This window comes from Cydia strobilella, chromosome 11 (assembly GCF_947568885.1).
Source record: "Cydia strobilella chromosome 11, ilCydStro3.1, whole genome shotgun sequence".
NCBI classification, from domain to species: Eukaryota; Metazoa; Arthropoda; class Insecta; order Lepidoptera; family Tortricidae; genus Cydia; species Cydia strobilella.
This window is the reverse complement of record NC_086051.1, coordinates 4,511,211-4,523,778: the sequence shown is the minus strand read 5'-3', so window position 1 is coordinate 4,523,778 and position 12,568 is coordinate 4,511,211. Positions and strand designations below refer to the sequence as shown.

At 40.3% G+C, this 12,568-nt stretch overlaps 3 protein-coding genes across 4 annotated transcripts; 2 read left to right on the top strand and 1 right to left on the bottom strand.

Annotated features, from left to right (window-relative positions):
• Nucleotides 1–294: 294 nt before the first annotated feature.
• LOC134745375 (aprataxin and PNK-like factor) lies at nt 295–6,573 on the bottom strand. Of its 2 annotated transcripts, none has more exons than XM_063679410.1 (7): nt 6,386–6,573; nt 5,700–5,771; nt 5,052–5,427; nt 4,494–4,843; nt 3,777–3,862; nt 2,427–2,587; nt 295–560 (listed from the first exon to the last, which is right to left on the bottom strand). In XM_063679410.1, the coding sequence occupies exons 1-7, from the start codon at nt 6,479–6,481 to the stop codon at nt 325–327; spliced, it is 1,377 nt and encodes a 458-aa protein (XP_063535480.1). In that variant the 5' UTR covers nt 6,482–6,573; the 3' UTR covers nt 295–324. The 2 variants fall into 2 exon arrangements, with proteins under 2 accessions (XP_063535480.1, XP_063535481.1); XM_063679411.1 differs by having other exon boundaries at nt 480–1,223.
• A 287-nt stretch (nt 6,574–6,860) lies between these two features.
• Nucleotides 6,861–10,689, top strand: LOC134745233 (oxysterol-binding protein-related protein 11). The gene is made up of 5 exons (XM_063679227.1): nt 6,861–7,121; nt 7,448–7,609; nt 8,302–8,399; nt 9,222–9,300; nt 9,774–10,689. The coding sequence occupies exons 1-5, from the start codon at nt 6,936–6,938 to the stop codon at nt 9,879–9,881; spliced, it is 633 nt and encodes a 210-aa protein (XP_063535297.1). The 5' UTR covers nt 6,861–6,935; the 3' UTR covers nt 9,882–10,689.
• An 847-nt stretch (nt 10,690–11,536) lies between these two features.
• Nucleotides 11,537–12,367, top strand: LOC134745232 (cytochrome c oxidase subunit 6B1-like). Its single transcript, XM_063679226.1, has 2 exons — nt 11,537–11,625; nt 12,091–12,367. The coding sequence occupies exons 1-2, from the start codon at nt 11,561–11,563 to the stop codon at nt 12,254–12,256; spliced, it is 231 nt and encodes a 76-aa protein (XP_063535296.1). The 5' UTR covers nt 11,537–11,560; the 3' UTR covers nt 12,257–12,367.
• The last annotated feature ends 201 nt before the right edge of the window (nt 12,368–12,568 follow it).

The window sequence follows — 12,568 nt, the reverse complement described above, 5'->3', positions numbered from 1 at the left end:
TAGGTGCATTCACATGAATCATTCTCATCTGTCCCCGTCGCATGTATGGCGGCGGGGACGAATGAGAATGCACCAAATTTTTAAACCCTTTGTATTAGGTACAGTAAGGGCAACCACACAAAACTCAGAGGTCGTGCTGTATACTGTATGCTTGTACCACAGTTTGTGTGTACGCACTCATATTGACTTAACTTTCGACCTATGTAAAAAGCCACTGCAGTGGCTAACACTCCACATTCTATAGATATAGACATATAACTGCATATCTAATGTGAAATAAATAATACAACAAAATTCAAACGTCACTGCATTTAATAACATTCATTAATAATCCTGCGTCTCAGTGTACTCGGACGGCGGCACCCAATCATCGCTACCGTCGCTCGCGAACGGGTCCTCATCTTCCGAATCTTGAGAGTCCATCTTGGGCAGGGGCTTCCGGGCCCTTTTCGTTGTTAGAATCAGGTTTTGGGGGGACCCAGGGCTTCCAGCTGATCCAGGGTCAGAGTCAGACCCTGATTGGGATGGCCGCTGGCGCTTTTTCGCTTTCGGCCTTTGACCTAAACATAATCTCTTTGTAGTCATCACAGTTAAATTAAATAATCCTTCTTCATTCATCTCATTTATTGAGTAGTCATGCTATGGTAGAAGTGGTATTCGAATTTAAAACGGGTTTTTTCAGAGTCTTGTAGGAAATAGCTCGAGTTTTACTTGTCACATGTGAGTCACTGGCCCTGCGGAACTGTTTGAGAATGACCCATACGCTGAGTCGCTGGCCCTGAATGGGTTAACGTTAACCATAGGATCGTTTGTGTGAACAACATCATTTCGAGCTTATAAATCTTTTGTTAATCACGACAATTACATAATGCTGGTCGCTTTCCTCAAGGACTAGTACGACATAGGCTAATGATTAAATATTTTTTGGATTTTATCAAGCCTTCGCCAATTTGCTTTACCAGTGCAAGAAGACCTACAACATCACTGCAGTTCAGTTCTTATAGTTACAGTGAGACAGACTCATGCAATACACTCGGCCCAACTTTCTTAGTGCTGCATCTGTCATGGTATCTAGAACCTTAATACGACGCATTAGAACTCATAATCGAAGTCGACGCTGTCCCCGTCATCGTCTTCAACTTGGAAGTGATCGTCGTAAAAGTTGACCGCGTGAGCGTTGATGTAGAACACGTTCCCGTGCCTTTCCACGACCTGCGCACCTGCTGGGAACATAGGTCACGGTTAGGCCTATCCAATAGATAAGCAAGTTATTAGGTGTTAATGTATTACACTCGAAAGAGCGGAGTGTATAACTGAGCCAGAACCCTTTTGTTTTGCTGCAACGCACACAGCAATTCTACGGTTTATTTTTTTAAGTTTTGTTTTTATCTTAATGTTGCTTTTGTGTATCTCCTGTGTTTCTTCTGTTTTAATATGTGTGTGTTGTGGCAAACGAATAAATGGTTTATCTATCTACACTTTTATTATTTATGGTGAACGTTCACTGCAATGGCGCGTTTTACATTTACGATAAAACAGGCGCTTTTCAATAGGGGATGGCAAGATTCTGCGTATAGGGGGCGCCACTAGCACCTCTCCCTCACACCGCTACCTCTCTATCACTCTTGCATATTCGAGAGATAAAGAGGCAGATAACGAATTTAGATTTTCGCGTTTCGCGGTAGGCCTCTGTAAACAAACCGCCTTGATAAATCAATGTTATAGTCAAAACTTCTCAAAAACTATTTAAGGCATAATATGTATAAATTACTCTATGGTTTATAATATGTGCTAGTGCTGCTGTCTGGCGGCAGAACATTGCAGTAATACCGCCTATTACTGGGAATTTTGACGTCCAGGATAAACACAAAGCTATCACAAAGCTAATACTACTGCACTGTATTGTCGCATTAGTACTGTCTCGTAATAGTACAGTCGAAGGCAAAAATATCGATCCGACAAATGGCTCAAAAATATGTGAACACAAATTTATTGTCTAAGGTGTAAGAGCGTACACAATTACACATATTTTTGAAACTTTGGGATTGTATATATATTTATGCCCTTGACTGTACATTTAAGTCCCTTGTACTCGTATACCGTGACGGTAAAACGCGACGTGGGCGTCCATGATAAAGTATAAAAGTGCCCATGAAAAGCCTAAGAAAAAATCGTGGCTATATTTACTTTTATAAATATGGTCATACTCGTATTTGGTTACACTACTAAGTGGAAATAGAAAAATATACAGGTCGTGAAAAGGCACACCGTTCTTTGGGTTCGTAATTCGTACACGTCTTTTTAAAACTTTGCGTCCATGGGCTACGGAGACTGCTTACCATCAGACGGGCCGTCAGCTTGTTAGCCACCAACGTAGTATAAAATAGGTGTATCCGCAAGGCCCCCGAAAGAATAAGATAAGATACCTGGGGGTGGCATGCACGCCTGCGGTGGATGCGAGTGCAGGCGCCAGTGCCTCGGGTCGCGCTTGCGGCACGCGGCGCCGTACGGGCACGGCGCCTGCTCGCCGGCGCCCCAGTCCGTGTCCCGGGGGTGCGCGAACTGCGCCTTGTGCACTGGGTTACGTCTGTTAATACACAATGTTAACGAGGTTAAAAACCCACAGATAATAAACCGTTCCAACTGTCAGGAACTCAAAAAAGTCGCTGATTTATGTTTCTTTGGATTCGGCATATCTGGTTTTTTTATTTGATTACAGCGTCATCTACGTTAAGCTTTGCGCGTTTATCCACATTAAGCAAAGGTTAGGCGACTCGTGTAAGGTCAATGTAACGCTGCGTCTTTCGTAAGCGGATAACTCGCGAACGTGAAGCGGCGGGCCCACGGCGTTCGCGTTCGCAACGAGATCGCCCACGTAGGACACTTTTATAGGTATCAAAGGATTGATTCACCCCGCTCCGCATCGCTTCGCGTTCGCGTGTTGTCCGCCTACGTAGTACGCTGCATGACGAAGACCGGCATATAAAATTTATTGTAGGCAAGATGTCGTAGAGCAAGAACACTCATATTTGTATACACATTACACATACGTCGCTCAGGCACATGCAGTCACAAAGGGAGAGTTTCACTCCTTCGGCTCTACCGACCTTTAACTGCGTATGTGTACTAAGAGTTAAAAGCGACGAAAGAGCTTGTAGACGCCGAAGACGGTCGTCCCCTATAGACGGTCTTCTCCACATTAACCTTACAAGCTCTAGCCAGGAGTTAAAAACAGAAAGGTATTCTATTTGGCTGTTAGCGTTGGAATTTGCCTCGTTTGAAAGTGCAACAATATGCCGAGACAGGGCCTTTTCCCTACTGCACACATTGCTGGACCCAAGTGTAATTTTTCTGTTTTTAATGTGTAAATTTTATCATTGTTTTTGCTGTTCTTATTATTTTCCCTTTTTAAGTATCTTATCGTATTGTCCTGTGTATGTGTGCATTATGGAATAAATGTCTCTCTTCTTCTTCTATTTGTATGTAAAACAAAACATCAAGTAGAGAATATCATTTATAAAATGCATGCACTCTGTATGATTTACATTCCAGCTCTACATTGCATGGTTGTTCCGAATAATTTAATAGCAATCAAAGCATTAAAATAACAAACCTTTATAGGTACGAATGGTGGAAGGAAGCGCATTTAAAGATTGCTTAAACTATGATGATGATGATATGATTGATGGATGGGTTTCAGACCAATGATTGGTAATGGTAGGTACCTAACCAAAGTGTATGAATTAAATGGTAAAAGTACAAAATTACTCAAATACCTATAGCAATCAGCCCCATACATGCAGCGTTCCCGTGGGGGCACCGGACTCGGTGGCGCCTTCCCGTTCGCTGCATTAGATGCGCTCTAGAATAAGTAACATAAGAAAGAGATAATTACACAAGTGGTCACTCAAGGGGAGATTTACAACTCAACGTAAGTAAGTATACGATTCCTTTTCTTCCTTAGTGATTGCAGTATGTAGTCTCGTTTGATTAATTGGGTCGTTTTCAAGCAAAAGGTACGACATTGTCGCTTGCCATAAGGACGCTCTGACAGGTTTTTCGATAAATACAAGCAATTTTCGTCCTTATGGTAAGCGATAATGTGGTACCTTTTGATTGAAAATGTCACAATTGATATCTTTAATTTTATAAACAATTTAAAGGAGTTAATTGCCTCTAATGCGGGACTAGGCTTGGCTAGAGAGAGAAGTGTAGATACGTAAGTAGCTACAGCAGTATAAGCTGTAAAGCTTGACCACTGCAAGGTCCCGCCCCATCACTGGCACAAGGCTCCTACTTCACCAATAACTCTTTAACCCCAGCCGGCCGGCTCCATCTTTATCCTCTTAACTCTTAACTTAATAGAGACTAAAGCTCTTGAAATACATTAGCTATTACAAGCAACAATAGATCAAACTGACAAAGCGCTAGTAACAAGAGCCAACTCTGAGTAAACATAAGATCTGAAAAGAATAGTATGACAATACACTTACAGCTTGATCAGCCTGACCACTGCTGGGCCCCGCCCCGTCACTGGCATCAGGCTCCTGCTTCACCAATACCTCCTCTTTAATGTCCACCGGCTCCGTCTTTACCCTTTTAACTCCATCATCCCCTTCTGGACTGTGACTTCTTTTAAGTGGTGATACTGTTGATTTCTGTTCTGTTTGAACCTCTGGTTTGTGTGCATCTATGGGAGCTGCCGGCAGAACTGGTTCTGGTGGGTCTGTAGGAACTGTGGGTTCTGGTGGGTCTGTGGGTTCTAGTGGGTCTGTTTGCTCTGTGGTGGTTGGACTTGAAGGCTCTACTTGTTGGTGAGGTGAATTTTGTTCATTTTGTTGGTCTGAAAATAAGTGTGTAATATTGTAGTATGGTCAAAATTTTAGAATTTTAGATATTACTTAAAAAAATTATTAAAATATGGATGCAAAATTTGTTTTTAAAGGATTTTTGTGTTCTGTAATATCTTGATCAACTTTTTTTAAACCTATTGGGAATTCATTGAAATTAATAATGTTGTTCTGCATTATTTTGCAAGAAACTTCACTTACCAAGTAATGATGGTGATTCAGGTCTTCCACCATTTCCCACTGTTTCATTTAAATCAAAATTCAAAATAGAATCTTCGTTATCTTCCTCATTTTTTCTTTCTTCATTAGCATTAGAATTAACGATTTCTGTACTTAACGTCTGATCTATCTGACTATCTTGATCAGTTTCTCCTTTACCCGGGTCAATTTCTTCTGTGTTTGACACATCAGTCGCTTGACTGTCAGTTTCCGTTGTACAGTGCAACACCTCATACCAGTAGGAGCCTGGCAAGAGTCCAAATCTATCACCATTCTCAAGTATTTCTTTAAAGGACTTTTTTAACACTTGCTTTTCTTCTGAACCCTTTTTTGTGAAGAAACAGGGGTTTTGGTGCAACTAAAAATTAATAGTGATACAGTTATTTTTCATAATTATGTTGTTAATAGCCGGGCCCACACAGATCAAGCACACGCGCGAGGCAATCTCTTCGCGCACAAAACGGCCAGCGTAGACTTGCCTTGGCCTAGTCACGTCTTTACCTCGCGCAAGGACATTACCTCGCGCGCCTGCTCGCTCTGTTTGGACCCGGCTTTTTGATGAACTTTTTTTTTACTTCTGTGTTTGTTTTGTCTTCTACAATAATCTACAAGCATGTTCAATAAACTTACCGCCTCTATGACTACACTGGTCTCAGTTATGATTAGATGACCATGGTTTCTCGATATTCGCTTATCTTCGCACTGAAAAAGATAAAAGTAATAAGGACCTATACGATACAATATGTAACATCGACAAAGACTGATGCGCCATCCCTTTATCACGCAAACTTGTTGCTGCATGTTTATTAAGCCAAGCCAGCCAAGTCGAGCAAAACAAAGAGGCATGGCTGTACCACCCTTTTCTTGAAGCCATTCAGGCCATTTTCAACGTCTTGTAATTTTGTGCTGGCTAAAGCTAGAGCCCTGAATTTTCAGTGACATATAGGATATAGGGCATAATATGGCTTAGATATATTCCCAAAAATATTCAATTTGTACGTGTAGTTTAAGAATTATTGCACAGCCGTGCGATGGCCAAGTTATTAAAGATATTTAATATTGATACGGATTTAACACCCCCTGGCACTGACTAAAATAACCGACGTTATCACATTACATCTCAAAACCTTATTGTAGTAGAAGAATTGCGTTGCGAGACTTGCATCTTACATGTAATGTTTTTGATCGGATAATAGATGTTTACCAAAATACTTTTATTAGTAGTAATAATAATTGTGAGAAGGAAGTAATAACCTCATAAAAACAAGATGTACTCTTGTAGATACTATTGTAGTTTTTACAAATTAATAACTTACATCGAGAAATTTTCCTCTCCCTATTAAATGTGTTCCTAGCGGTAGCTGAATTTTATTCGGTTCCTCCGCATCAATGCGAACTAATTTAAACACCATTGTCTTTTCTAAAATACCATACACAACAAGAATTAATTCCAATTATAAGGAGGTAACCTTGAAATGCGGATGGGAAACCCGAAACGAAAACAATACTCAATACTCTTTTGCTTTTGTAACGAACTACTCTTTGACGACAGCTGTCAAAAAACGTTTAGTTATCAAACTATTCGTACGGAAAATACTGAATGTTTTATCTTAAATTAATTGGTAACCTTGTGGTAGTTAGTTATGAAAACAATAAAATAGGCCTCAGTAGCATATCGTTAAATTAGATGCATATATTTTATTATTAAATTAGAAATTTGTTGTGCTTTATCCGAAATCTAAACGCAAAATCCAACTGTCAGTCCGTCAAATCCTGGGTCTTACAGTACACACACACACAGCAGCACAGTCGATGTAAATAATTTTTGCGGCCGTAGTTCATAGTCAACAAATTCAACAAAATAAAATGATGAAGAGTGGTGGGCTGGGGTCTCACCGGCCGTTGTCGGGTCAGCTGTACAAGTACACGAACGTGGTGAAGGGCTGGCAGCAACGCTGGTTCGCTGTGGACCCCGAGACAGGCGTGCTGTCGTACTATTTGTTCGATGGGCCAGGAGACACAGTGCAGCCTGGACAGCCTGCTAGGGGAGAGGTAGGACCTTCATTCATAGAGCTTCCTAAAAGTTTATAAGCCCGCTCCAGACTACGCGGCGCGAAGCCGCGCACGCGAGTGTGGAGTCGATTTCGCTGATTAGCGAACTAGACTCCAAACTCGCGTTCGCGTAGATACGCGCGTACATTGTAATTCATAACATGTATTTTGGTTCCTAAAGTTACTAATTTTTAATGGAATAAAATTCCAATTAATTAGTTTAGATGGCTGGTAGTTTTTTATTAAATATTTATAAAAAGTATGTTGTTTCTTACTTATTGGCAGCTTACCCATCACAACAAAAAAAATATGTTTGTAATCTACAGGCCCATTTGGCAGCCGCTGTGGTGTGTCCAAGTGACGAGGACTCACGCACATTCACTCTTAACTGTGCGTCAGGAGACATGCTCAAGTTGCGTGCCACTGACGCGCGGGCGAGACAAGAGTGGGTGGACGGACTGCGGGCTATTGCAGAGATACATACCAAGGTATGTCAGCAGAGTAATAAAGATCTATAATGATTTTTAAAACCCGATTGGAGTGGTTCCCTGGGTAGCCTAAAATTCAAAGTAGGTTTATACCTACTAAACTAAACTTCATTACATATCATCACACCAGTAAGGTGTGAAGGTTGGATAATTCTGATTTAATTTCCATATCTACTGCCTTTCCTTTAGTTCTTATGACCTTTGTTTTGGGTCATCATTTTTAAATAGTCTAACATGTCTATAATAGCTGTAATGTTAAAGATTATTCTTCATGTCTATGTTTCTGCTTTGTGCAATGAGTAGTGATTTTTAATTCAATTCTATTTTCATAGAAACATGCATTAGTTTCATTATAAGAATTGGTACAACAAATTTTAGCTAAAATTATTAATTCAAGATAAAATCTATCATATGACCCTAAATACTTTAATCTTCAATCCCTTAATTAACCATCTTTCATGAAACTACCATAAACCTGTTTGGTTGTCTAGAATGGCGATCAATCGCTTCTTACCAATAAGGCCTCATGTGGCTACCTAATTCTAGTTGTTCTGATTGTAACTTTTTTATTTTACTTGTTGGTGCAATAAATAATAGCTACTTATTTACCAACCAATAATAAGAAGTATGTAACTTATGAATTTGTCTGTAGCATCTTCATTGTTAGAGGAGAATATACACTTTATTTTTAGGCAATGGGCGCGAACCCGCCGCTGCAGCCGCGCGAGCAGCTGGCTGTGCACGGCGCCATGGCGTCCGCGCGACAACAACTACAGCAAACTGAACTAAGGTACCTTTACTACAACATACATTCACACACAAATATATTAGTGGAACGCGCCGCTGCATCCGAGCGACCAGCTGGCCGTGCACGGCGCCATGGTGTACAGAAAACTGAACTAAGGTACCTTTATATTTACTAGTTTACTTACACAAATCGGTCAAAAACGTTTGGGAAACCTGCGTCTTATCTGTGAACATTACAAACATTAGTGATTTGGATACATTTTTCTAAAAGGCGTTCATCATACAAAAAATAAGTAAAAGGTTTTAAAATGCCCGTAAGGATAAAGTACGGAAATTTGTCTATTTTTTTTTTATGTCTGCAGGAAAGTTGCTAGACCTTAACTCATATTAAAAAAAGTTTATGACTCGTATACTTATACGTAGAATTATTAGAAAGGCATGAACGAACGGCCTCATGACACGGGCGGTCGATGTTGGCTCAGCGGTAGCCTAGGGCCTAGTGCAGCGGTTCCTAACCTGGGGGTAATCACCCCCGTGGGGGTAAAACTGGCATTTTATGGGGGTACCTATCTATAAGAAAAAATATTAATGATTATGGAGGAGGGGTAAAATCGAGTTCCCTAGTTAGTCAAAGAGGTCACAGTACTAAAAAGGTTAGGAACCACTGGCCTAGTGCATCAAATCCTACTGATCGAGGCTGCCTCGCGCGGCTAACGTCCGAGGCTGCTTCGCGAGGCTGCTCGCTTAGTCAGTACGCGGCTAAGCGCGTACGCCATAAAGACATCAAAATTGTTGATGCCCCAAATAAAAAAAAAAAATAATTCAATTTGATATCTGATTGTTTCCATATTTTTTCATTTTTCAGTGACGCGTCCCTCGCGCGGTGTATCGAATCGTCAGACTCTCCTTTCCCTCATACAGATCCGGACCTATTATTACTGAAGGTTAGTACTATGTCAGTTAAATATATAAAAAAAGTTTTGCACCACGAATATATTAGGTACACATCAGTTGCTGGCGCATATAAAAGGAGTAAGGGTAATTTTATTTTATCTTTTTTGAAGTGAGGTCGTTTTGTTTTCAAAGGTTATTTGTAGATATAGATATGTTTAAATTACATGAGTAGAGGTAGTAAAAGTAAACACAACCAACTTTAAGTACCATACTAAATTAATATTTAATATGGCAACGCCTATCTGTGGTGACCGCTAGTTGTGCTATATGGACTTTCAGTTGAGGTGATCTGTGATATCTGTTCTATAGCCCTAAGGTAAGGTGGTCTTCACACTGGACGCCGCTCCACTGTGCAAGCGAGATATACGTGCATAGCGCTGTCTCGCTCCCACGTCGGATCGGATCAGCGCACCAGTGCGTGTGATAACCGCGTAACTGTTCTTTTTGTAATTTTTGTATACAGGCCACATCAGCGGCAAGCATGCAGTGCCTGCTGCAGTGCCTCGGCATGCTTCACCGCCAGCAGCAGTACGCCACCACCAATAGCCTCAAACACGACCACGACCATTAATCCCAAGCTCTCGTGACAATGATAATCTAAATTCAATTCTAAAATTGAAACTTCAAGGTCGTTTTTTGACTGGCAATTTTAGATCCCGGGTACGAGTTTCTCGCCTCAAGAGAAAGAGTATCGTCGCGTCAAATGTACTCGTATGATAGATCGTATAGTACGTGGTTATTATATTTATTATTGCCTCCAATAATATGTATCATGTGATTTCTCGCCCCAAAACTTACGAGAAACTCGTATTATGTAAATATGAATTTAAACACTTATGATTGTGTCAGAGACAAGTTACTATCAAGACTGTAAATTCTCTTTTGTTCTCGTATCAATACAATAATGTAGATGACGTCACAGAGAGCGAGTTTAAGGCTAATAAAATTTCGGTTCTGGGGCCCGTTTCTCAAAAGCTTGTAACTTGACTAACTTGTAATACAAGTGGAAGTCCCTGTCTAACAAAAGATGTCAAAACGGGACTTCCACTTGCAGTGCCGGCCCGAGTCCTTGATCAGGGTAGAGCGAAATTGGGTTTTGGCACCCTTCTTTGAAGCATTTTACCTAAAAGCAAAACGAACCGTATTTTGGGCCCGCGTCATCCACTTGTATTACAAGCTACAAGCTTTTGGTAAACGGGCCCCTGGTACCTATATAGGAATTTAATGTAGAAGTTGTAGAATTCTGAACATCATGTTTTGAGAGTAAAGCGAAAATTGTTGGCTTAGTATTTATTGTAACTAACTGTACTGGATAGAACTTGGAGATGTTCTATCACTATCACATTCCCTTAGTTGGTAGGTAAAATTGTAAAATGTAAATTAATTTTATTAGTATTAGTATGTAGTTGTATAGCTTAGAGGAGGCTTGGTTATAACCAAACGGAGTAGCCATTAACAGGCGTTCCCCTTGCGTTCCCCTCTGTCGAAAATAATCGAAAAATATCTGCCATGGCTATTTTTACGTTACGTATACATTTGACATTCCCCTCCCCGCAAAAATCTGCAGATTTTTTTGTACCTCTACCTTCCATACTTTTTTGTACAGTCGCCATCAGATATATCGGAGCGGCCGAGGTGTTTACAATATCTGAACACGCACTCTAACGCCTTGACAATAGAGGCGTGTTCAGATATTTGTGAGAGCCTTGACCGCTCAGATATATCTGATGGCGACTGTACAGAAAATTACAGACAAGGCGTCTCCGTTTGGTTATATCCTCTAAGATAAAAAGTATAGAAACTGTTAGGCCAAGCCCGCACTGTGATTTTAATTTTTGCGACACGATTTTAGAATCGCGCTGTAATACATATTTTTGTGTCGTATATGCGCGCACTGACATATAAACACACATACGTTGCATTTCTGCGACAAAATCTAACATTATTTAATGATCCTGTTTTTTTTTGTAAATTATCAACTTTTATTATAATTTTATAATATTTATTTATTAAACCATTTTTAATAAACCTTTTTCATTTACCAAAGAGTTTAATTTTTTTATATCCTCATTGCTTAGTCTATAGTTTTAATAAACTTCATTTGTTCTTTAAAACCTCAGTTTAAAACATTTTAAATCATGAAATCAAGTCTTCATGCAATGTCATTTTTACAATAGTATTTTCCATCTTCCAAAATACCTAATATTCAAAAACTTCCTACAATCAGTTTCATTCTGAAAACCTTTTAAGATGTGTGACCAAGAATTCAGGACTCTCCGCTTTGATCCCAGGTTTCCTAACCAGAATCAGACAAAGTGAGTGACCCAATCGTGCTTATTTAAAATGCCCACAAACGCGAATACTAGCATCACAAAACAAATTGGTATTCTTGCGTCCTCCCCCCGTTTTATCGGTAATATCGGTCATAATCGGTGGTCGAATTCGGCGAGCCAAACTGGCGTTTGCGACCGCACGGCCTGATTTGAGCGGACAATTTAATCAGATTGGCATAAAATTGTCCCCGTCTGGATCACGAAAGCAAGAGCCCTATACATATACGATCTTAAAGCCGTTACATACCATCGCACCGCACCAAGGTCATTGTGCGACGTACCCATAAGTAAGAGCGAGAAAGCGATATCTCTTTCTCGCTCTTACTTATGGGTGTGTCGCACAATGACCTTACTTATGGGTGTGTCGCACAATGACCTTGGTGCGGTGCGATGGTGTGTTATTTATTTATTATTATTTTATTTACGGCTTTAAAACTACGATTTCAGTGCATGCTACATGAACTACTGCGACTACTACCGCTGCAAGCGGCTGCTTGGTGACGTGGACGATTGCAAGATCTTCAAGCGCTACTTCGAGACCATATGCCCCAACTTCTGGATCGAGCACTTCGATGAGTTGCGAGAGAAAGGGGCTTTCCCTGGACGCATATAGTTACACGTCGTAAATGTATACGTCTGTAACGCGTACCTAGTGCTACAATTATCGTCGTTAATTTAAATTTTTGTAACAAATGAATGGAATTAAATTCAAAATTATTTCTTACATTTGCTGTTGAATTATTCGCTAGAAGGCACGGTTATCGTTATGCAAACCAAGTTTGTTCCTGAAACATAATCGATACCTCTACCAGTCTGGCAAAAGAGTAGAAATTAAAAAGTGGCAACAATGTAGTGTCGTCCCTTTCAAATCAATGTAAAGGATGTATAACACACCATCGCACTGCACCAAGGTCATTGTGCGACG